The sequence below is a fragment of the Trachinotus anak genome, unplaced genomic scaffold, assembly GCF_046630095.1.
Source record: "Trachinotus anak isolate AG129_WGS33_773 ecotype Australia unplaced genomic scaffold, CSIRO_AGI_Tana_v1 ptg000010l, whole genome shotgun sequence".
Classification (NCBI taxonomy): domain Eukaryota; kingdom Metazoa; phylum Chordata; class Actinopteri; order Carangiformes; family Carangidae; genus Trachinotus; species Trachinotus anak.
In genome coordinates this window covers 4385022-4410333 of record NW_027273861.1, presented here as the reverse complement: position 1 = coordinate 4410333, position 25312 = coordinate 4385022, and the positions used below count along the sequence as shown (strand labels likewise).

Here is a 25312-nt window from a genome sequence, read left to right as displayed (position 1 = left end):
GGAGTTTTTATCATCAAAATGCATTTCAGAGGGTATCAGAGCATGTGATGGCAAAGAGCTCCCAGTGGACTGCATATAAAGAGCATCTGGGGTAAAAGAGGAACAAGACATTAGCCAAAAAAACACACAATAATCTCAGCCGATCAATTTCAGTGAAGGAAGAATACAGAAATAGAAACAATCATCCTACTTTCATAAACATCCAGCAAGGCATCTTGAAGCTGGAGACACCTGTCATTGTTGACCTCTGACCCCCAGCTGCAGCTCTGTTCTGGGGACACTTGAGATATCCTCTGACAATGTATGGAAGACACATATAAATGCACACACACAAACACACAAACACACACACACACACACACACACACACACACACACATGCACACAGAAAGGCACACACAGAGAGACATATCTAATTGCATTACCTGCACTGATGGACAGGTGCATTGCAGACCAAATCAGAAAAGGGGGGGGGGGGGTCATCTTTGTTTCTCCTTTAAACAGCATTACAGGCATCCACATATGTCTGAGTGTGTGTGTGTGTGTGTGTGTGCTACTTGTGTGCAAATAAGGGGCCTATGGAAAGCAGAAGGCTGCAGGCTGTTATCTGTCCATGTGAGTGTTTGCTGTTACAACAGAGCTCTGGCTTCTGTGCAACAACCAAAGGAAATTTGCTCTGACGTTTAAGATAATGCCAAGAGAGTAGACAGATGTGAGGTGGACACAGTTCTGGAGAGCACTCGTGGGAATATTGGGAACAGGATTAAGCTACAAGAGCACTGAGCACATAAGGCTAAGACAAAGAAAATGGGATAAAGTTGATCAAAGGTGATGACATCTATCGGAAACTGAGCAGAAGATTAACTACACTGGTGTCAGGTCATTCACAGCCCAGTCTGATGAGGAGGATTACGACCTTCCACACCTCTAATATGTGTAAAGCATAACAGATGTGCCTGGAGAAACCAACCACCTAATCAGCCCCACATGCCTTCTGCAGTGGGCCATAAAATGCAAATATGTGCCACTCTGATACCGACCCACCGCTCATTCAATCACAGTGTTCTGTGATCACAGAATCACAGAACACCAATCATAGATGGGAGGGCTCTTTTGATTAATTCTGAAGCAATGGTGGCTGAAAGTGGGATTGGAAGTTGTGACCGCCGGCATCAGGCCCCAGTTTGAATAAGAGATAAGATTATCCAGGCACCTACTCTCACAATGTATGTCACTCTGTAAGGTTGTGATCTATTGTGGACGTAACATCGTTACCAACACCTCTGGCTATGTGTCTGTGCTTGTGTGTGCGCATGTGTGTGAGCGAGATGGCTGTTTGCAGAAGCTTTATCAGTCAGCAACACAAAGAGCTATTCAGTGCCCAGAGAGACATAACAAAGGGACAATTTAGTACAACAAAGACACCTCCGTCCTGGAGGCCATGCTGGGTGCAAATCAGAACAAAAACCCTTCCATGAGCTGGCATTAAAACTGCAGACTAACATGCAAAATTATCACATCAGGTGGAACAAGCCTGGGTGACCACGAGCCTTGGGAAATGGAAAAAAAGGGACATATTAAAGGGCCAGTTCATTCAAATCCTGAAAAAAAGTTTTAATGTATTTTTGCGTTTATCTCATGTAGTATCTGGTCACACAGATAGTTTTTTTACTTGCCAAGATTTGGAGACATCAACTGCCAAATTTCACTTAAGAAATCAGCAGCATCATTTTCCGGTGCACCCTGTGTATTCTGGGTAATTCACCAACCTCACTGTGATCAGGTTTCATGTGGACCATTTCCACATATACCATACTGCTCTCTCATCTTACCATATCTCACATACCTATCATGTGGAGATATGGGGAAACACTTGTAAAACAAATACAAATTCAATTTTCACACTGCACAAGAAAGCTATGAGAATCATCAATCAATCAGATTATTATGAACCAACAAACCCACGATTTATTCCTTCATAATTTCATGATCTGGCTGACTTTAATACTGCACAGATACTGTATATAACACAAAATCATTTACTCCCAAACTGTATTCAGATATATATATATACATATATACATATATACATATATACATATATACATACATATATATATATATATATATATATATATATATATATATATATATATATATATATATATATATATACATACACACATACACATATACATATACATATACATATATATATATATATATATATATATATATATATATATATATATATATATATATATATATATATATATATATATATATATATATATATATATATATATATATAAGAAGAAGATGCATATCTAAGGGGTAATCTAAGGGGTAAATCTGTGGATGAGTCATGACAATGAATTAAGAATGTGTAGTTCAGTTTTTTAAGTTTCTTAAAAATATGGTGATAAATAAACATAAAACAAAAGACATAAATGTAGCAGTGGAGGTCTTTTCTTTTTACTTTTTCTTTCTTTTGGTCTCTGTATGTTTGACAGGCTGAAACTCCTGATCCTGCTTCATGTTCATTTTAATACATTTTTTAGCGGAGAAAAGTTTGTTTTTTTAGCATTTTTGCTTCTCTTTGTTCCCATGTTCTCTGACTATACATTGGCCTGTAGTGAAAGAGTTGCTGATCCATGTAATAGGTAGCTATAAAAAGCTGTCGCTTCATCCTACATGTTTTTGACCAATATTTATTTTTTCGTGTTTATTTATAATGTATAAATGTTAATAAGGACCAAAATAAATTGAACTGAACTGAACTGAAGAGCAGTTCCAATCAAAACTCCTCACAGTAACTTATCTTGAGTATCCAGTAAATGGGAGCACTATTCTGCAATGACATGTTTAATTTTTCACGTAAATTTTAACGCTGGAAGTATCTAAGTGGTAGCAAGTGGTAGCAATATTTCTCAAGGAGAAATATGTCAAAATTTGGATTAATTAAATCAAAATGGTACCACTAGACATAAATGTGAAGGTTTTTATTTGGGTGAACTGACCCTTTAATCAAAATGTGGCACAAATCTAAATGGTATAGATACTACAAATCAGATTTTACAATCATCCCCTGAATATCATGGTTCCCAGTGAGATAGTAGGTCGATGGCACCTCCACCTGATGACATCTTTGAAAAATGGTGTTAAGTGGCACACAGGAGGCATACTTCCTGTATGCAGAGACAGGATTATAAGAGATGGGACACACCCCATCAATCCCAGAATAGAGTCATCAGAGTTGATGGATAGGTCTGTCAAACAGGATGAGCTGATCAATGCTCACCACCCAACCCTTCAAACATACAGAGCGAGAGCCCTCAGTCAAACAGAGTAATCAACCACACAAAAGGAAATGCAGATTACCTGTTGCTATGACGACTGCAGCTGCAGTGTGACAGCCATCCAATCAGACTGAGTCCTAAATAGAGGTAGCTTTAGAAACACAGTGAAATTTGATCTACCTTAGTGGGCCAGGTGCTTCCTAATAACCAACAGAAGCAACATAACCAGTAACCTGGTTAAAATGAAGGGTGCTGCTGCTTTATATCTCTCACTCCTTTCAACGTGATACATGATCGGATCATATATCAGGATCATATGTTCATGCACGTATTGATATTATTCTATTAAATTTGTTCCCAACGTGCACTATTCTGTATGATCCACACAGAATACAAGAAAATCCAAATATGCAGAACTATGCTGAGGTTTGTGATTAGGATTGATGTGTCACACTCTGTATGTGGTAGGGCAGCTGGGAGTCAGAGAATGCCCCCCTACCCCCCCCCCCCCCCCCCCCCCCCCCCCCCCCACCCCACCCTCTGTCCTCTTAACACCACCCCCACCTCCACCCCACCCACTCTGCCTAACCCCCCTCCCCCAGCCCATCATCATCATCAGACACCAGCAGCTGGCAGCCTGCCCCATTTAACTCCCTGCAGCACTTACTGGGCCTGGCTAATCACTGGTGCTCAGCACCAACCGTGTCCACCACACCTGCCCCCTCACTGGTGGGACTGTCCCATCTGGGACCTTATGATGAGGAATTTCTGGGGGGTGTCTTCTTACTTCCCAAAAGAGCTCAAGATGGTGTGAAAGGGGAAATGAAAAGCGAGACATCAGTGACTGGAGCTGAATCCTGTCACTGATGAGATTTGTGTTGTGTAAAAACTGTGGGAATGTGAAGCTCTGATCGTCAAAACTTTAGTGCATGCAGGAAAAGCTTTGTGGCACAAATGTATAACGTGTAACCATGGTAATGATAATGGATGTGATCTGTAGCTGTCCTGTGTCTCACTTCCAGAAATCACAACAGCAGACTCAACAACACTTAAGTCAAAAAATATTCTCTGAGTTTTAGGTGAGGTTGTGAAATTGTTTTTCTTTTTGTAGCCAGGTGCTCTTGATTAACAAAGCATTGTATAGGTGACAATGCAGGAAGGAAAGGCTGTGTGTAGTTTTGTGCTGAGATAAGCCATCATCATTAGCAGAGACCAGATGGTAGGTTGATCATGCACATTGCCTTCCCACTCTGGTATCTGTCTTACTCATTAGAAGCCACATTACCACACACACACAGTGTGATGATATATTCAGTTTAAGACTTGATAAAGAGAGGTGAACCTTGTCTGTTTATTTTACACAACAAATAAGTCCCTGTGCTCACACACCAAAGGCACTGGACTAACAATAATTATTTGAAACTCCAGCTTTAACTAGACCTTTTGACTGTGTTGATCCTTGTTTTAAAGGGAAGAAAAGACATCTGCTATCACGCGCTGAAAGAACAGAACTGTGTTGTCTTTGTCTTTAGTCCCTAAAACACAAATGAACAGTCAGATGGTGACATTCTCATGACTCTCACACAAACACAATCACTCTGTCCCATCCACGCTTAAATATATTTTGCCAGCAGCCATACAGTGCTGGTGGTGGCCATTTGCGAGGCAGATCATATGGTAGGGTTGCTTGTCAGCTTTGATTTCAGAACAGGCGATGAAGATTCATCTCCCTTGACAGGCGCTGACATAGAAAACTATATTTAGCTGTTGGCGTCCGTGCGTAAAGTGACGCTGGCGCAGACGCAGCCACAATAGTTGTGGACTGAATACTGATGGGCATAAGACGGAGCAAACTGTAGCACAACATGTAGTCTGGTAAGGTTAGGGAAAGCATTTCTGATGAGACATCCACAGCCACAAAACATAAGATTGTCCTCATAATGTGGCACCAAGTTGTGAAGTTCCATTCATTCTGATCCTGTAGGACTGTGAGGTCTGTGCATTTAGATTCAGCTGGAGGTTGACTGGGAGAGGTTTTGTATTGTTTGTCATCTAATTTTAAAATAAAATGACATTACATTAATTATGCAAAAAATTATACATCTAATAAATCTACTATTGAATTTTAGCCGACATAATACTGCTTTAGTGCTGTGCTCATGAGCTACACCGGTTCGTTACAGAGTCAAACACAGACCAACTCCTGCTCTCCACAGGAATATCAGCGAAATGTGTCGCTGTAATTTGGCGCACAGTGCACTCACCCTACTGTCGGCCACTTCCCGGGTCCTGCTGAGGGTGTAGGCCTACTGCACTTTATGAATAATGAAACAATGACGTAAACAATGCGGTCCTCTCTGCAGCCCCGGCTCCAGGCTCGAGGCGGGCGCACCGAGGCGTGATGCGGTCGTGACGTAGACTGAGTCGCGGATCTTTAATCCTCTGCCGCAGCGGCGCAGCCGGTAACCGGAGGAGGGGGTATCACGGTCGGATAGGAATGGACCACACGGGCTAGGCCAGCCGACTACGAGGCCGCAATATCTCGGCCGTTCGACAGATGATAATATCACCGAGTAAAACTGAGATTACGACCAGAACGAGTCGACTATTTGCATAGGCCAGACCCCCTCCTCTCTGTCTCTGCCGTCAGCCTACAGCCTATTCACAGACAGCTTCCTATTAAAGAGACCTCATTTTGTTCAAATAGATTTTCAGACGCATTCATTTGCTTCACTTAAAGGCCGAATTTGGTATCTCTCCGCCGGCTGGCGGATACTGCGCCTCGTCCTGCCGGTTTCCTTCGGCCAGCTCGCTCCCCGGTTCGCCCTTCAGCAGCGTCGCCGCGTCCTCGCTGTTCCTGTCAACTGCTGCGCATCAGCAAAACATGCAGGATGAGCCTGTGGGGGTGACCACCACGCAGTTACCCCCGTCAACCGAGGAAAAGGACAGCAGCAGCAGCAGCAGCAGCAGCAGCAGCACGGTCAGTAAATCTGGGAAACAACCGAGCCGAACCGACAGCCGCGACAGCCGCGACAGCCAGCTGAGCGCTTTCACGCCGGATTACAACCATCTACAGCAGAAGGTAGCTTTTCCCGATTTCGATCGAGATCATTTACGTCCGACCCAGTCTATCTGTGACCTTCAGCACAGCCGCAAAATACATCAGCAGTTAAGTCAGCACACCGAGTTTAGCCCAACAGAGTCGCCCCCACCCCAGGGACGTTTCAGTCACCTGCCGCAGAGGCAGCCCTTCTCCGAGCCAGACCCCAGCGCCGCTGGCCCCCGCGGCTCTCCACTGGAAGAGGCTGAAGCCGATGCTGCGTCGCCATCGTCCACTTCAGTAAATCCAAACAAGATCCAAATGGACTCCCCCATCACCCACCATATAAATAACGGCAATGGCAGCAGCAGCACCGGCAACATGTTGTCCGGAGGTCTCGGCGCCGCTTTCCCGAACCTCCCCGCCCAGGAGATGCAGAGCGCCAGCGGGGGCTCGTCTTCACCATCCCTCCCTGGGTTCGGCACCCCATGGTCCGTCCAGACCAGCTCCTCGCCCCCACCCGCACCCAACTCCATCAACCCCATCCACGCCAACGCCATAAACCAGATGCCCAACACAGACTCTGACAACAGCTTCTACCCAGGTATCCCCTCCTCCATCAACCCGGCCTTCTTCCAGAGTTTTTCGCCGGTGTCAGCTAATCCGTGCGCCGGGATTAATGTGCAGGGCTTCAGCGGTCCTTTCTCGCCCCAGATAAACGTCCCTCAGCAGCCGCAGAGTCGCAGGTCCCCGGTCAGTCCCCAGATGCATCCTCAGCAGGGCGCCTTCCTGCAGCAGAGGAACAACTACAACCAACATCAGGTGAGCAGCTGTAGGCCAGAAATCACATGAAAGTGACACAGCTCCTTCCCTTTCACCAGCAAAAACAAAGGCCTCAACCCCCCAAAAACAAACTCAATTCTCTTAAACCAATTTTAATCAAGATATTAGGTCCCCATAATTTTAAGTCATGGCCACCACTTGATGAATGCCCTTAAGTTAGGGAGCATCTTGTGACACTGCAGAGCCTTAAGACTTTGTGTGTGTATGTGTGTAAAATATACATCTGTAAGCTTTGGAGAAAAACAGTCTTTTTTTTCTTCATAATGCATTTGCCATTTTCTCTGCAAGGGCTGAAGTCACTACTCTTGAGGTCAAGGGAGGGAGGGGTGAACAGGGAACAAGGGAGCATCACTGAATCTAGCTGTTGTTCTCTCCTGGAAGCTGGCAGTGGGACGCAGTCACATGGCACTGGACCATCCCTGTCTTGTGGTTCACGCAGTAGGAATACAAAGGCTCGCAGGGTTTGGTGTCCTAAATGGGTGCTTATGTGGGTCAAATGAAGACATCTAGTATTTTGGTGGTGTGTGTGTGTGATGGCGGACAGTCAAGGGACCTTGAGGATAGACCCGTGGCAGTAGCAGCTTACACAGATTATGCAGTAGTCTTGGGGCATATGTGTAAGTAGCCTTCGGGTTCAGGTTTCTCATGTGATTTGCACACTGGGTGTGTGCGCGCGAGCATGTGTGTGCCTGGGTGTGCCTAAAGTGCATCTGTGGTTTTGCTGTTTCACTGACCTTTAACCCCATGCTTTGTGTACGAGTGCTATGTAAATATATTTTCATTAAACCTCAAAAGACAGCCAGCCCGTCCAGTCCAACGTTCATAAGCACTTCCAAAGGGCCTGTAGAATTAACAGGAGGAAATGAATGGACATGCAGCACGCAGCAAAATAAATCTTATTTTTATTATTGTGTTGTGCAATTTTTTGTTCAATGGCTCCTTTGTACAAGAGTGAAACAGCGAGTTTTTACACTTTTACGTCCTCTAGGGTTCCTAACCAACCTCCCCAGCATAATCCTGTTTTTTCGATACTAAAAAGTATTTTTAAGCACTGTAAACATTATCTGATTTACCACACAGCTGTCAGCAGTGGATCAAAGGGGAAAGGACTTTAGATTACATTATGCACTGAGTGTGTGAGAAACAGAATGGCGATTGTGCTCTGGTTAAGATTTTCACGTGAAAGCACAGAAGATTAAGCATGATGCGATTCGATGTATGATTAAGAGTGGACACAAGGTCCAGGTAGAGCGAGAGTGTGTGTGTGTGTGTGTGTGTGTGTGTGTGTGTGTGTGTAACTTACACTGGCGGTGTTGCAGCGCACGGGATACTTAGTATTAGTCTTAAAGCTTTAAATCTTCTTATCTACCCACCCGCTACAGGAGCAGATCAGGCTCAGCTGTGGCTGACAGGGAGACAGGGAAGGATAGTGAGACAGGACCGGATGAAATGGAAATATAGATACTAAACATGTGCGTGCTCTTTCTAACCCTTTCCACCCTGTCCTTGTCCTGTCATTGATGTGTGTGCAGCCCATGATGAAGCAGTCTCCCTGGGGCAGCCACCAGGGGAATGGCTGGGGCTCCGGGGGGATGTCCTGGGGCCGGGACCACCGCAGAGGCAGCAGCATGGGCGTACCTGGCTCGGTCAGTCACGTCTCGCCCCTGAAGAAGCCTTTCTCCAGCAACGTCATCGCTCCTCCCAAGTTCCCACGCTCTGGTGGATCACTGGGGCCTAAGTCGTGGATAGAGGAAAACATGTTCCGCACAGACAGCAACAGCAACAGCTTGATGCCCCTGCAGGTATGTGTTTAGGGTTGATCCTGCACTGGCTCATGTTGGTGTTTTTGTGGGATCATTAGTTTGGTGTGTGTCTTTGTGACTGGGCGGGTTTTGTTCAACAGCAGAGACAAAGTTAAGATTAGACAAAGGGAATGATGGAGGTGTGTGTGTGTGTGTGTGTGTGTGTGTCTGTGTGTGTCTGTGTGTGTGTGTGTCGGTATCAGTGTGTGGGGGAGAGTTTCACTTGAGGTCCCCTGATGAAACAGAAACTGAGAGAGATTTATTTTTACCAACAGAGAGACGAAGAGCAAATGCTTCTTTAGACATGCATGTAATTTACCATAACAGCATCAGCATGGTTAGCATTTCAATCAGCTGGGAGGAGTTTGAACTGATTCGCTCTGCAGGTTTTACTAAAGCTGGAACAAAGTGGGGGCTGGGCTGAATTCATTTTCAGGATACCAACATCTTGAAGGTGACATCTACTTCAGGGCCCGAGGCTGCTGAAGCTCTTTGTGTTTGCATGTTGAGAAACCATGTTGTATTTACTGAGTGATGGAACTGCTGACAGGTCTGTCGGGGCTGTAGTTAGGTCTAGGTGGTCTCCTTTTGGTCACATTTTGATCACATCTCACTGGTTCTTTTTGTTTTCTCCTACGCCGTCAAACAGCAAAATCTTCATTAGTTCTTGGACCAGAAGACAGGAACACCCTGTGTCTTCTTTAGTGATTTAAATTACATCTGGCGTCGGACCGTGGCTGACCAATGCTTACTGTCTCTTTGAGGTTTATTTGGCATTAGTGCATTTAATCAACGGATTGGAGGCCGTTAATTACATGTTAGCTTAAAAAAATAAACGCATCAGTCAATAATTGTTTGCATTTCAACGCCAATATACAGTATATCAATTCTATATTGGTTGTAAATTATGATTATTTGGACTAACTTCAGAGTCATCTAACTCGATTGCTTTTGTTTCTAATGCTGCGTTATTTCCTGAAACCATGGTGTCATTGTCTATATTAAATTTCTGAGTAGTTTCTAATTTCCAACACTGCTTTTTACAGTGTTGGTAAGATAAGGTCATAATTCACATCTTAAATTGAACTGAACAGTATATTTCAGTATAAAAAGACATTGTACCATAGAGTACAGTTTATGATGTGATGTGACTCTTAATAACATATTTAACTTAGTTAATCATTTTCCTTGCTGTGTCTGCTGCTGCCCACTGTCTTTTATCTGCTCGGAGCAGATACCAGAATAATCGCTCATTTTAAAACCTTCTGATACAAAAGATATTCATAACTGTGACACATTCAAACTAAAATGATGATATCACCTAAATAATGGCGTCACCAAGAGGTTTTTACTGTTGCTATGAGCTCAAATTATTAGTGGTATCAGTGCCAAGAAGAACAACGCTTCCTATTCCAGGAAACAGGCCTGACTCCGTGGATTGTTAATTTCCATAAACAGTGTCGGACCCAGAATTTTTCAGATTCCAAGTCTTTTCCTTCCTTCCTCTCTGTTTAATGCTTGGCAGTCAGTGACATGCTGTGTCTCTGCTGTGTCATGTTTTTAACATCACACAGACGTGGACTGAGGAAGACAGGAGAGAGTCACTTTTACCTTCAGTAATGGTTCCATGCCTGTGGTGAAGGTGGTTACGGGACATTTCTTGAAATTGTACAGCAATTTTCTACCATTAATGCACACTATCACCCTAAAACATTGTTCTTACAGATTATAGTGTTAAAGAAGAAGAGAATATGTGATTCCTACAGCCATATGTTAATTTTCATCCATCATGCCAGACAAACAGCGTCCGGTTTTTCACATAAAAGTCTACAGGTCTTGGACACTCCTGCACATGTGAAAAGTGTTGTATAAAGCCTTTATTGACTCTAGAGGGAGCTGAGTGAAATCTGATTTAGGGTTTAAAGTTTAAAAACAATTTGGGGGTGTGGAGCTATGCAATGCTAAACCAGTGGAGTACTATGGACTACCATGAAAAGATCTCATAGACTAATGCAATGGTTCTCAAAGTCCAGGAACCCCAGAGGTCCTTGAGGTGGTTCCTGGGGTCCTCAGCGACAAGGAGAATAATTTATTTTCACTATAATTGTGTTACAGTAATATGTAACACAATGATGAAATCCATGGCTGTTTCGGTCAGAGGTTTCAAATACTTTCTGTAATAAAACATCTAAAAGCAAAAATCTCATCAGATGGGAGTCCGTGGTCTAAATTGTGTCAGTTTAGGGGTCCTCGATGTGAAAACATTTGAGAACCACTGCGCTAATGGACCAAAAAACATTTTCTCAGCCACCTCCAGTGGCATCAAGCCATACAGACACTTCTGGATTCATTTACCTGACATATAATATATTTCCTTCAGTTAACCAATTACACAGTTGAAAAATTACACTTTAAATAAGCAGTGTTTTGTAACAACAGTGTCCCTGTTACTCTGGATATTCCACAGACCTCTCAGTTTTCACTGGAAGAACTTTCTACCAAAGAAACGCTGACAAGATTAAGCATGTGTTTATCTTGAGTAAAAGAGACACTGTCACTGGAACGAGACGTCGCTGCTGGTGATGAAATTCAGTTCACCTCCACTGCATCAATGTGATGGCAGAAATATCACAGACAGAGATTCCTCAACCTGGACTAATTAAACTGAAATGATCTGCATAGCTAAACACTATTAGAGGTAACTGAGAAAATAAATCTTCTTGCGATTTAAACTGACACGTTGAAGGTGGCAATTCTGTACCAGATTTCAATGTCCTGAGCCTGTTTAGGATCAATCAGTGATCCCATTATCAAACTAAAACAAACAGGTAATGCACTGTAGATGTCAGCTGCTCTTTTTCATTAACTGAATTATATTATTTTTCCCACCAAACTCTCTGTTGCATTACAAATAAACATAAAAACAACACAGTAAGCTACAACCCATCATCATCAAAGTGTACTGAACTGACCTTTACCCAGCTATTATGCTGGGTTTGGTAAGGAAGGCTCAGCGCTCTGTGGTATGTTAGTCACCAGAATATAACCATATGAGTCATGGTTAAGGTTAACTAATTTCACTGCAAAGAGCTGATGAGCTCATAACCTCCATCTCAGCTCTCCGGCGAAATGCCACTCCTGGTTTTGGTTTCCATTCTCTCTCTGCCTCTGGGAATGAGTCCAGAGATCCAGGGGAATCCGTCATATAGACTGCTCGCAAACATACCTTCAGACTCCTAAAGTGAATAAATACGGAAAGAATGTTAATCCAAGCGTGAGCTACTCACACTCTTAAATCTCTTACATGTTAAGCCAAATACCTGCTCCTAAAGGCTTCATTATTCACAGGCCAAATCACAAAAGCGTGTTGGAAACGTGAGGAATCAGATGTTTTGTTCCCTCAGTGGACGATGTAAAGCTTCATGTATAAAATCTGTGTTTTTACAGGACCGCTCCAGGATGTACGACAGTCTGAACATGCACTCCCTGGAGAGCTCTCTGATCGACATCATGCGAGCCGAGCAGGATCCGATGAAAGGTGAGAGTCCCTTTCCCTTTCTATCTGCGTGCGTGGGGTCAGAGGGAGGTGATCGTGTTCGGGTAGGCAACCCAGCATTGCGCAGAGTGACTCAGTGCAGGAAAGTGAAACGGCTCGTGGCTGTGTTGCTTTTCCACACACCAGCTTATTTTCTCCCTGCTGAGAGCTTAATACTTCTGCCACCAGCTGCACATTTACATGACCCCGCCGCTGTGATCCTGTTGCTGCTTAACCTGGGCAGCACACAGAGCAGAGGAGGGGGGGGGGGCTTTTCTTTGCTGTGAATTGTCTCTAATGAGTTACAGATGTTTTCTGACAGATTAAACAGGATAATTTTTTAACTAAAGGATCATCTTTGGTTTCTTATGAATTATTCCTCATGGCAGTAGCGAGCAGAGAGTGTGCAGTAGTGTGACACTGTCCTGGCCTCCTGGGCTCAGCTGCTCGGACATCAGAGGAGCAGTGTCAAATAACTGCACCGTTCTTACCGTCCTCTTCCAGTGACGGCTGCTTGTAGCTCATTTACAGCCTCACAGGCCAGCTCCCACTTTAGAATAAATAACCCAGAAATAACAACACTGGATAAACCAAACCAGGCTCACAGTCAGGATTTGTTTGTATACGTGTAGAAACACCTACATACTTGAGCAGGTTTCTAGATTTGTAGTCTCCATTAAGACCCTGCTAAAATCAGGGCCCGTCCTGTGCCCTCCTTTCTTGGTCGAGTTTCTTGTTTTTCCTGCCGGAGCAGATGGAGAGGACATGGGCCAGTGTGCACAGCAGAGAGAGGGGATCTGGACTAATTTTAGATGTGATCACACTTTCACACACTGTGTGTGACAGCCAAGAGAGCAGACGAGAGGGAAGGAGGGCTTGCGAGGATGGGCTCTGCCATTTATAGCATTGCCACAGCTAACACAACAGTGGATTCTGACTCGCAGCTCTAGTAGACTGTAATGGTAACGCTGCAAGTGGAAATTTGATACAATGATAATGAAAAGATATCAGCCAATAAAGCTTGTTTGCTTGCAACAGTATTTTTAGATCCACTTGTGTATCTTCTTTGCGACAGCACTTGTTCATCTTTTTGAACATTTTAAGGCACCATGTAGAATTTGAACATTTCTGACTTCGATGCCACCTAGTGGTCGTATCAGAGAAGACACTGTGGTAGACAACAACTAATCTGATAGGGAGGATGAACGGCTAAAATGCAACTCACCGTCTAGACGAGTTTCCGCTGGCATTGCCTCATTTTTCCACAAACAAAATCTTATATTATCAGAATAATTTAAAAGATGCAATAAACACATTAAAACAAATCATTCAAATAGGGGCTTTAATATTTGTTTATAAAAGAAAAGACTAGATTAGAGATTATAAAGAGACCCCATGAACAAAAATAACCAAACGAAAAAAAATACAATCCAACTAAAATGATCATTTTCATTGCATGTTTAGTCTGCAGATTATTTTCTTTATTTATCATTTTTTCTATAAAAAGTGAAAATATCCATCATAATTCCCCAGAGCCCAAGATAACATATCACAATGGTTGTTATGTTCAACATACAAAACTAAAACACATAGATATTTGTTTAGAAAACTAAGAATAAAAATAATCTCATTTAAGAGGCTTGAACAAGTAGATTTTGGGCCTTTTTGCTTAACATGACTTTAGTCAATTCTGCAGATTGATTTTCTGTTTATCAGCTAAGTGATTAATCAACAAATAGTTTCAGCCATAAATATAAAATATAAATGTTGAAACACCACTTGTATGTTGGTGTGATATTTCATGACTTAATCTTTATGTCATAAACATGCAGTTCCTTCAGTCAGTGACAAGATCACATCATATTACTGGTGGACACATCACAGTCTTGTGGGGCTCCCTTCTTAAAGCTGAAGAGGAAATGATTTGTTCATTTAATCTCATCTCAGGGCCGATGAGAACAAAACCTCTGAGAAGTTTTACTCTTCTACGTTTCCTCTATTCCCTCGTAATATGAACTCAGCTTATCTCTGGGGTTAAGAAGAGCTGTTGTGACATGGCTGTTTCAGACACATTCACAGGCAGGCGCTATAGCTGCATGTGTGTGTGTCTGTGTCTGTGTGTGTGTGTGTGTGTGTGTGTGTGTGTGTGTTTTGTGTGTGTTCTCGCTTCCATGTACACACATTTGCCTCACCCTGTCTTCTCCATCTGCTCTGTCTCATCCCTATTTGTGTGTGTGTGTCTTTCTCTCTCTGTGTGTGTGTGTGTGTGTGTGTGTGTGTGTGTGTGTGTCTGTTTCTCATGTCAGGCCGTGTGGGATGCCCTAACCCCGGGGCTGACGGCCTACTCATGCTCAATGGTAATTATCTCTTAGCACCATCTCCCTCTGTGTCTCCAGCTCTCATGATGCTGTCACTGTCACTCCTTAGCCTCATTAGACGCACACAGCAGACACACACTGGTACAACAGGGTCACACTAGGTGAGGTGCCAGATCTGATGCAGAGATAAGAATATCTATCAGTATTTCTTCTTCTGTATACTACTTTATTTGCATATTTGCATACTTACTGTGTTTTACTGCTTTTCTTAATTCAAACCTGAGCTCTACTGTTCTAATGTTATCTGATGGCGCTCACATGAATGTTTCCATTGTTATACTAATAGTCACATGCACCACAAATAGCACTCTGTTACATCCTTTCATTAAGATGTAAATTTTCAGTGCCACTTAGGATAATTGTAGCCCTGCAGACTTTTTTTTTTAGCCTCACATGTGGACACACGTCATGTTGGTGTCAAAAATAAAATCTTCTTTTATAACAGCCGCAACAGGACACAAATCTGGGTCAGACAGCATTTGCAAATAATTTGCAAGCATGATTTATTATTATTATTATTATTATTATTATTATTATTATTATTATTATTATTATTATTATTATTATTATTATTATTATTATTTCTGGTGTTGCCTGGTTTTTGCCGTTCCCCCCTGAGACTCAGGAATCAGTAATTCATTTTTGTCATCTGTTGGGGACAGTTTTTGTGGCTGTGATCAGCCTTGTTTTTATCCTCACAGAGGACATCCAGTGCTTTTAGCGATGTAACATATGTGGAGTTGGACCTTGACAAGTTTATTTTTCTAGTTCCCCAAATGGCTTCCCTCATATCTGGCAAATTTTGTGGAAAAAAGGGATGCGTTCTCAGGGCAGTGAAATAGTTTTGCTCACCAAGGACATGTCACTGTATTTGTCATCTATAGAGACATCAGGAATTTTCATATGTTAATTTATTTCATGTGTTTTACTACACCATGTTGACGCCTATTTTATGTCTTGATGTCCTCAACAAAGTATATATGCTGCTCTCTTTCCTTTTCTTTTCTTTTCTTTTCCTTTCCTTTCCATAAAGTTTATTTTATCCAAAGTAATTTAGAAAATAGATTACCTATAAATCTTGTTCAGGTTAGTTTACTACATTTTTAGTCAGTGTAGTGTATTTCTTCTGACTGGCAGCTTATTAGACACTGACTGAACTACCTCTTAGGTACTGTAGGTAATGGATCATAAGACAACTTTGCAGATTAAGGTTTATGATCGTTACAAATAACTTTTGAGAAATGTCTGCATAGCTGAAACTTGCACTTTGTACTTTTCTACATGCAGCCAGGAGCTATGGGAGACGTCGAGGTAAACTCAGCTTTCTACAGCATATCTTTTTCCTTCTGGCTTATTCTCTTGTGGCATGCTTTATTGCTTGAATGGATGCCAAACCTCTGAGGCCTTCAGTCTGGGGTTAGACTCTAAACTTCAAATTCAGGAACACAGACTTTTTTGTGGTGTTGTTGCCACAATCACTAAATCAGAATTTTGCAAGTAAATTATCATTGACCATCAAAAGATACAAAATAAGAAAATTACTTTACATGATTACAATGTGATTGTATTGTTTTAGTATACAGACATGCATGATGTTGAGGGTTTCAGGTTTGGTCATGTTTATCTGAAGCATTATGGTTTCTGCTCTATGAAACTCCAAAGTGTTCAAAATCAAATGAATAAAAAAGACATAATAAACTAATTGATAATATGAATAACTTGTGTAAAATATATAAATGAACTAAGAGTTATTAAATATTTTTTTTAAACAGTTTTTTCACATCCCCCACACCTTTCAGCTTTCACCTTTCATCAGGTAAAATTTGGCTAACTGGCTAAAACTGGTAGCAGTCTTTACCATGGGCCGTGTGATTGTGTGGTTGAAAGAAGAAATGAAATCAAAAGTGACATTATGAAATTGACACTGTAGAATAAATGGTGGCATCAAATAAAAGTGTCTTTGGGGAAAATTCCATCATAAAATAAAAACTAAATTTTAATATAAAATAAATATAAAATATTTAATATGCAATAAAAACCCACAAAACTCAGTCATTATAAATTAAGAATCATAAAATAACATTTTATAAAAGTCAGTTTAGCTTCTTAAATTATTTCAGGTAATTGTGTTTTGTTTATTAATACAATTATTTATTTTGTAATTATGTATTTCACTAATACTGAACACTTTGGGGCTCCATACTGCTCAGCAATGTTGTTAACAGCTTTGGTCCACACAGCCTGCCTTTCCACACCTGCTTTATCCACCACACTGCTGGTAGATAAAGTGGAGCACACATGATTGCGTGTCCCGGTCTCAGTTCTGTAAAAAAACAAACTATAATCCTTGTTCTAAGCTGGTGCTTTGTCTCACAACCACTCAGTATAAAGCTGCAATAAAAGCAGACACATTATTTTATAGACAGCCTCTCATCTGGATTTGTCCATGTCATAGCAGATATATAAAAATCCATAAAGGAGAGGCAAGTGCTGTGATAAGACTGGGTTAAAATATGTGTTTGTGAGTGTTTCTGCTTGTGAGTGTTTAATAGAGTGAATAGAAAGAATTTGCTGTCGCCTTACCTGGTCTTTTTATTTTCCACCAGGCCGCTCCTCCCTCTTCCCTATTGATGACAATCTCCTTGACGACGGCCACGGCAACCAGGGTGTTCCAGGAGTCCTTGGCTCCCCCAACTGTTACCCCCACCAAAATGGGGAACGCATTGAGCGCTTCTCCCGTAAGGTGTTTGTGGGAGGTTTGCCCCCTGACATAGATGAAGGTGAGACATGAAACAGTCTCTCATGGTTGCATCATAGCCCTTTTCCACGGCATGGGACCAGCTCAACTCACAACTTTTTTGGTTTTCCATCAAACAAAAGGTGTGGATGGTACCTGGTATCTGTAAAAAATTTTTGGTGGTTCCAAGTGAGCTGAGATGACACCAAACACTGCAGACTACTGATTGGTCAGAGAGAACCGTCACAAACAAACCTGCTATTTTTAAACAGTGTCATTTTAGCCTGTTACATTTCTATTAGTTATTGTGCCATACTTTTAGTATGGCAACCCGCAAAACCACACTGGTCAACACTCCCTTTAATATCCTCCATTGTTCATGTGTACATGAGTAGTACATGGTACTAAAAGCAAGTAGAGTTGAGTCAAGTCTGTACAACGCAGTGACATTTGGTCCTTCTGTTCAATCATCCATATTTCTCTCTCTTCACTCATCGATTGTTCCTGTTTCCACTTTCTCTCAGATGAAATAACCTCAAGCTTCCGCCGCTTTGGTCACCTGGTGGTGGACTGGCCACACAAAGCAGAGAGCAAATCCTACTTTCCACCTAAAGGTACTGGCACAAGCTGCTGGCCTCCATATTAAACATACACTTATGAACAGTGTGTACATTGAGCCTGGATGCTGTGAAGCTAGGATGCTAATAAATGAGACTGATAAACGAATGTAAGAACATGTGTGTGTGTGTGTGTGTGTGTGTGTGTGTGTGTGTGTGTGTGTGTGTGTTTCCTAGGATACGCATTCCTGCTGTTCCAGGAGGAGAGCTCAGTACAGGCTCTGATTGAAGCCTGCATGGAGGAGGATGGGAAGCTCTACCTGTGCGTCTCCAGTCCCACCATTAAGGACAAACCTGTAAGTTCAACAGCACGAGTGAAAATTTTCCAGGATTATCAGAAGGTTGATTTTAATGTTAACTTTGACTTCAGGTGCAAATTCGACCTTGGAACCTGAGCGACAGTGATTTTGTAATGGACGGATCTCAGCCCCTTGATCCCCGCAAGACCATCTTTGTGGGAGGCGTCCCTCGTCCCCTGAGAGCAAGTAATTACACCCACTTTGTTATTCTCTGTTTCATCAGTGTTTCTGTTTAGGAACAAACATTCAGACCTGTGCTGCATTGGACAGGACATATTACAGTAGAGGATGAGCTGTATGCTTAAAGTGCGTGACATGAGCATCTGAGACTGGAAATCCCAGTGTCTGGCAGTTTCTTGTCCACTCTGTCTCACATCCTGTTGTGTCGCTTCCTCATCTCCTCTTATATCTTTTCTCTATCCTTTCTCTTGTCTAAATCTATTCCTCTTTTCTCCTTTTGTTCACTCTGACAAGTTGAGCTGGCCATGATTATGGATCGTCTGTACGGCGGAGTCTGTTACGCAGGAATTGACACTGATCCAGAGCTCAAATACCCGAAGGGTGCAGGGCGAGTGGCGTTCTCCAATCAACAGAGTTACATCGCTGCCATCAGCGCGAGATTTGTCCAACTCCAGCATGGCGACATTGATAAGAGGGTACAGACTAACTTTCATTAACAGCACACAAATTCCCTGCTTTCCATAAAGTGTATGTGACTCAGTTATTATTCGGAAGTGTCATCCATGTCTATGTGTGTGGAAGCTTGTTGCTATGGTGATCAAAAGCTTATTAAGGCTGATTGAATTAACTTCCTCTCCTGTCTCTGCCTCTGTAAGGCTCAGCCTTTCATGAACATATTAGATTTTTACTGTATTTCTTCATGCAATTCCCATGTCCTCTCCAAAATGTGTGCATGCAGGTGGAGGTGAAGCCCTACGTCCTGGATGATCAGCTGTGTGACGAGTGTCAGGGTGCACGCTGTGGAGGGAAATTTGCTCCCTTCTTCTGTGCTAACGTCACCTGTCTGCAGTACTACTGCGAGTTCTGCTGGGCCAACATTCACTCCCGCGCCGGACGAGAGTTTCACAAGCCCCTGGTCAAAGAGGGAGCCGACCGCCCCCGCCAGATTCACTTCCGCTGGAACTAGAGATGCGATCGCAGCCGTGGTGACACAGTCAGAGGGAAGGGAAATGAAACACTGGCTAACAGGAAAAGGAGCATCGCTCTGCCTCTCCTGCTCTCCTAAGCTATCAGTATAATCGAGTACGTAACACTATACAGTATACAGTATCCTATATATATATATATATATATCTATATATCTTTTGTAGCAGTCAAACACCACAAGCCTCAGTTTTTCACCAAAACCCCCCTCACATCTCAGGCTCTGACAACTCTACAACTCTTTTGTGGTACTTTCATCTTTTCTAAGAGGAGATTTAAAAAGAGATTAATTTTTGTAGATTTTTTTATCATTATTATTTTTGTATGTGAGATTTAAAGTAGATACAGGAATGTTTTTGCATGGGGGCAGCCTGTCTGTCTGTTTGTCTGCTGCTAGCCACCCCACAGTGCATGTAGTGCACACTTGTTTCTGGGAAAACCTCGATTCTCTAACGTTGACGCCTGCCCCAGGTCATTAACCAAAGGTAGCAAAAATGATAGGAAGCTTAAAATTGACACATTTCTGCCGCAAAACAAACGGTTGTTTTTTAATGTTGCCATGGGCTCTTTCTTCTTGGTAGAGAGTTTATTAAAAAAAAAAAAAGATTATTTCTGCGCTCATACTGACCCATAGAGTGATACCTCAAAATACAAAATCTGGTTTCTTCTAACTGTATTCAACATTTATACTAAACAAGCTACTTTAGAAGCTTTGCTGCTATATACATATATATGAATAGATGAGTAGGTATTATATTAAATACCATTTATAAACCAGAATCATGTAAAATGAAATGCAGTATGCACTGAACCACTAATGGCCCCCATTGCCATGGAAGGAGTTAAAGTGCATGTTATGACAATAGGCTTAGGTACACAACTAGCATGCAGGATAGATGTGAGGGAAAAAAAACACTGAGAAAAAACAAAAAACAAACCACTGAAATCATAATTAAAGACAAATTCTATAGTCAGTAGCATGACCATCTATTACAGATGCCTAAGAGGGAAAAAAATCAAACAGCTAAATAACTAAAAAAAACATATTTAAACTTGCATGCATTGATGTTTATCTGTTGTTTGATCCGTTTACATATTTAACAATACAAAAGTGATATTGATTCTACTGTAGACTTAGTGGACGCCATCGTTTTGTGACATGGTGGCTTATATGGCAAAAAAAAAAAAACCTCGAGAAGCAGAGTGGTGTTCAGTGGTTTGTGTTTGTGTGTCGTCCATGTGCTGTGTGACTGTTGTTAGTGTAGACTGAGGCTCTAGTTTAGACTACGTAGAGGAGAATTTGAAACATCAGAATGACTCTGCCTTCACCCTTCCAATCCTTTATCTTTGTATGGTCCCAAAGGTTAATCTGATAAAGCATCGTCCAGGCAAAACAAGATTTATCTGGGAGAAGTGGGCCTATTGGCTTAAGGTTGTGTTAATAAGCATCTTTAGGACATGTTCACTTCACTAAACTGCTTATTTTGTACAGACTAGTTGAAAAAGTCATGCTGTGTGGCTGCAGCCCAGTGACAAACTCTGGCCCAGTTACTGGAAGAAAAGTCTCCACAGCTCCTAACCCTGCTTTTATAATGAGGATGATGACGCTCGGTTTTTTGGCGTACTAAAGATGAAGCTCTCTTCTCTTTGTTTGTATTGTTTGTGTGTTTGATTTCCCACCGTGACGGCTTGAAATACTCTTAAAAACTATTTAGGGACAATCTCTCTGTGAGGATGGCGGCCCAGCCGTCCACTCGGTACTGTACAAGCGTGTTGCTCTCGTGTCGTTTTTGTGCTCCACGCCCTGGTGTGTGCTCCTCTGTGTCCATGTTCAGGCATCACGTGTGTTATGAAACTGATTACTTATAGCTGTTACTTATAGTTGAGTCATATAATTTAATGTGTCAACTACTTACCCATCACTGGCCCTTCAGTATGTTTTTTATGATATATATTATGCACTACTTTTCTATACCCCCCTCATGTTTCTTCTTATTCGCCCCCTGAAGTGATTTCAGTGCAGATGTGGATTCTCTGAAACCTCCACCTATTTATAATTCTACAGATGATTTATTAAATTTTTATTTTTTCATGATTGCTTATTTAAGATGTAGCGTGAAGCAGTGGTCTTAAGTTATCTGTGTTCTGTATGAGTAGAGCAGGAATCCAATATTTTCTAATATATTACCTGATGTAGTCTGGATGTTGTGAGGAGCAGTCGGAACGGCGTCACAGGCCGTGGCGCGGTCGAGATGAAAAAGTCAGTTGAAGAGTGAGCTCCCCCCCCCCCCCCCGTGGCTTCAGTTCTCATGTGTCCGATGCGAACATGTTTGAATATCGTCACCTGTAACACTTGACTCGTGCTGTTCTTGTGAGGTTCTATTTTCTATGTTGAACACTGTTACTTTGTTCTGTATGTGTCTTTGTTTTTGTAAAAATCATATTTATTTCACTATTTTTGTAGACAAAAAAAAACTATTTGATTTTGATTGTATTTTTCTATTTAAATAGGACTATTATACAATTTGCCCCCCCCCCCTCCCCCCATGATTATTATGTCTAAAAGTTCTGTTTAAAGACAAAGAATTATGTCATAATTAGTATCATCAAAGTTTTTGATATACAGCTGATTTTTATTTTGATACACATGATTTCATTTGAAGGAAGGAAACATGAAGGTTTTAATATATTCTTGGAAGACACTTGAGATTCTCCCCGTTGCATCGAGGCCTCGGCTGCCTGTCCTCGTAGATGCTCTGAAACTTGAATATAACACATTTTGAAAGGCTGACTAACCTCGAATCTGTGTTGTGATGTGCAATACTGTTTCTAATGTTTGTATAAAAGTAAGAACTACAGTGTAAACCTTTTTAATGCAGATTTATTTTTTTCATTGCATATTTTGCAGATTTCTGATCCACAGTGTCATTTTTTACTGTCAGAAAAAAATAAACCCCGTTTTTTCATTGCAACTATTTTTAAATCCAGATATCTTTGTACTGATGTAAATGATTGTAGTTATTTTGGATAGTGTTTTGCTAACAAAAGGAGAGACTTTTTCATGCATATTTCTATTTCATTTCATCTTGTTTTATCCCACATTTTTATTTCATTTAATAATAGCAGAATTCTTGGAATAATTTTTCATATTTAAATGTCATTGGTATTATTTTGTATTTTTATGTGGAAATACACTATATATAATTTTAAGATGCTAATATTATTTTGAGTTTAATTATTTTTGAAGCTAAATATTTGTAATTTTATTGTTAAAGTGACTAATTTCTAAATCAGAGTTTGTGTATACATTCACAGAAGTGGTTTATGAGGTGTTTGGATTGTAATTATTACTAAATGGTTCTTTGATATGCAAAATGAATATCATGTTTATTTTTATTTTTGTTGGTTTTGTATTTAAATGGGGTGTTGATTACAATCTTTGTTTCTTTTTTTCTTTCACTTCCTGAATAAAGACCCATTCTGTTTGGACACAACATGGCTGCTGCAGATGTTTTCTCTTTGTCTTGACTGGAGCTGTGGCCTCCTGATGTGCTGAGCAGGGAGACTTTAACTGAGCTGTGCAGCACACTGTAGTATAATCTGACTGGACCTGATTCATTATTTGTAGCATGTCCAGTATGTGCTGCATGTGTTTTGAAGAAGAAGGAGAAGAGTGTGCTCTACCACAATTTACACTTTATCATGACTGAAAAAATCATTATAATTCATTGTTTTATATCAGTCATCACAGATACAGTGGTGTGAACACTTGCCAGAAAAAGCACTCTAAGCGATCGTCACACTATATGTTGCACTAGACCACCAGTATATCAGACCAAAACAAATGCTTCGTGAGCCACAACTCAACCCCCTCTGCCCTCATTTCACGTTATGAGTCAGCAAGGTGTTACAGAGCCCACTGAAAGCTGCCACTAAACACAAGCACCATGTACACGAGAGCCTACAGAAAACACAACCGTTAGCCCACGCTAGTATTTCTGTGATATGCTCCACAGCTATACTGACAGTTAGCAGCTAGAAATAGCAACGTTTTTCGAACAAATTCATGATAATGGAAACAGCAAGTCAGCTAACATTATCATGCTACTGTAGTTGTCACTAATGAAAACAGATGTGCAACATTATGTAGCATCAAGAAAAGTCATTTCTGACTCAAGCTGGAGCCCTTTAGCAGCTCATAGAGTTCTCCTCTCAATAAAGCCAGACCCGTATTGGCTCCACAGTCGGATTGCGAAACAACTTCAGATGGGTACTTATCCACTGGGAACATGGTTACAGAATGACACTGAGGGAGCTGGTAAAGACACTGATTGAGCTGGCAAAAACTTAAAAAAACTTTCTCGATGTATTGATGGTCCACCAGCCAACTGGGATTTGAGCCAGTAGTCCCCGTGGCCAGTCCATCCCTGCTCTGGTCTTTTCTCTTTCTGTGTGGGAGCCTTTTTAGCCGAAATAGTGGTATCTGCAGTGGGGGAAATTCTGGAAGGTCCCTTTCACCTGAATGCTGCGTTGCACTGTGCTTTCTCACCTGTGGGTTTATAAACGCGGGGAGGACAGCAACAGCAGCGACTCACATGCACGAACACGCACACATACACGCACTAACATGCAGGCACTACTAGACCAGCTAGCTAAACAAACACCAGAGAAACTCCGATTACAACAGACTGAGGGGGTGTGACTTTGTTCTCTGCTCAGGACACCACTACTCCATAATCCTTACATAGAAAACAGTTGTTTGCTGCTGTATTATTGTTTAAACTCTCGTTTACAGAACCTGTAAAACTAGCTCCACCTTGATCAGCTACCACAGTAAAATGCTTCTTTAACATACATACATACATCAACATATTTTTCATTTTCTGCACAATGAGGCATTTACTTGCAAATAATAATAATAATAATCTTCTGAATGCAGGACACAGTATTTTTACAGTGTGGTGAATACTTCTTTCACCACTAGTGCAAATTTGCATAGTCATCAGGAGAACTCATTTTCTTGCAGCTATTATAATTATTTAATTCCTTATGATACATGTGAGAGTCGATATACAGAATATGTATCTGTACATTTACATCCACAATACAAAATACCTGGGATGGTTTCATGTGAAAAATGCAACTATATAAAGGCTAATCAACACCTGCAACTGCTTAAATAATACCCCAATTAAAAACTAGTCATGTTAACATATCATCTTGATTTCTGTGACACATTTACATACAATACCTTTAAAGGGGACCTCAACCAACCATTGGAGAAAAAAACTCACTCACATCACCATTTGGCGCCATCTAGGGGTACATGCCAGAAATAAAACTGACATTAACTCTGAGGTCAACATGGCACAAATGACTTCTGGCGTTATTATTATGACTTTTTATGAAACAACAGCTTTATTCTGCAAGATCCAAGCACCTGACTTCTACTCTGGGTGTCTCATATTTAAGGAGTCTTCATCCATGACATAATGGAGTTGATTCTGAATGCACACACAGTGTTTGCCTTGAGAGGTTTATGAGGCAGAGAGAAGGGAGTGGATAGGGGGAGGAGAGGGACGGAGGGAGGGTTGGATG

The 25312-nt window shown here is 41.5% G+C and overlaps 1 protein-coding gene across 4 annotated transcripts; it reads left to right on the top strand.

Annotated features, from left to right (window-relative positions):
- Positions 1-5769: 5769 nt before the first annotated feature.
- Positions 5770-23208, top strand: cpeb2 (cytoplasmic polyadenylation element binding protein 2). 4 transcript variants are annotated; one of them, XM_071487025.1, is made up of 11 exons: positions 5770-7161; positions 8715-8984; positions 12432-12522; positions 14826-14876; positions 16185-16208; positions 17504-17677; positions 18159-18248; positions 18429-18547; positions 18622-18736; positions 19025-19206; positions 19470-23208. In XM_071487025.1, the coding sequence occupies exons 1-11, from the start codon at positions 6184-6186 to the stop codon at positions 19695-19697; spliced, it is 2322 nt and encodes a 773-aa protein (XP_071343126.1). In that variant the 5' UTR covers positions 5770-6183; the 3' UTR covers positions 19698-23208. The 4 variants fall into 4 exon arrangements, with proteins under 4 accessions (XP_071343126.1, XP_071343128.1, XP_071343127.1 ...); XM_071487027.1 differs by lacking the exon at positions 14826-14876; XM_071487026.1 differs by lacking the exon at positions 16185-16208.
- The last annotated feature ends 2104 nt before the right edge of the window (positions 23209-25312 follow it).

Excerpts from the sequence above, each read along its gene's own strand:
- cpeb2 (XM_071487025.1), top strand. The coding sequence starts at position 6,184 with ATGCAGGATGAGCCTGTGGGGGTGACCACCACGCAGTTACCCCCGTCA. Across the intron at positions 18,249-18,428 it reads ATCCTACTTTCCACCTAAAG|GATACGCATTCCTGCTGTTC; the intron begins GTACTGGCACAA and ends TGTGTTTCCTAG. Across the intron at positions 19,207-19,469 it reads ATGGCGACATTGATAAGAGG|GTGGAGGTGAAGCCCTACGT; the intron begins GTACAGACTAAC and ends GTGTGCATGCAG.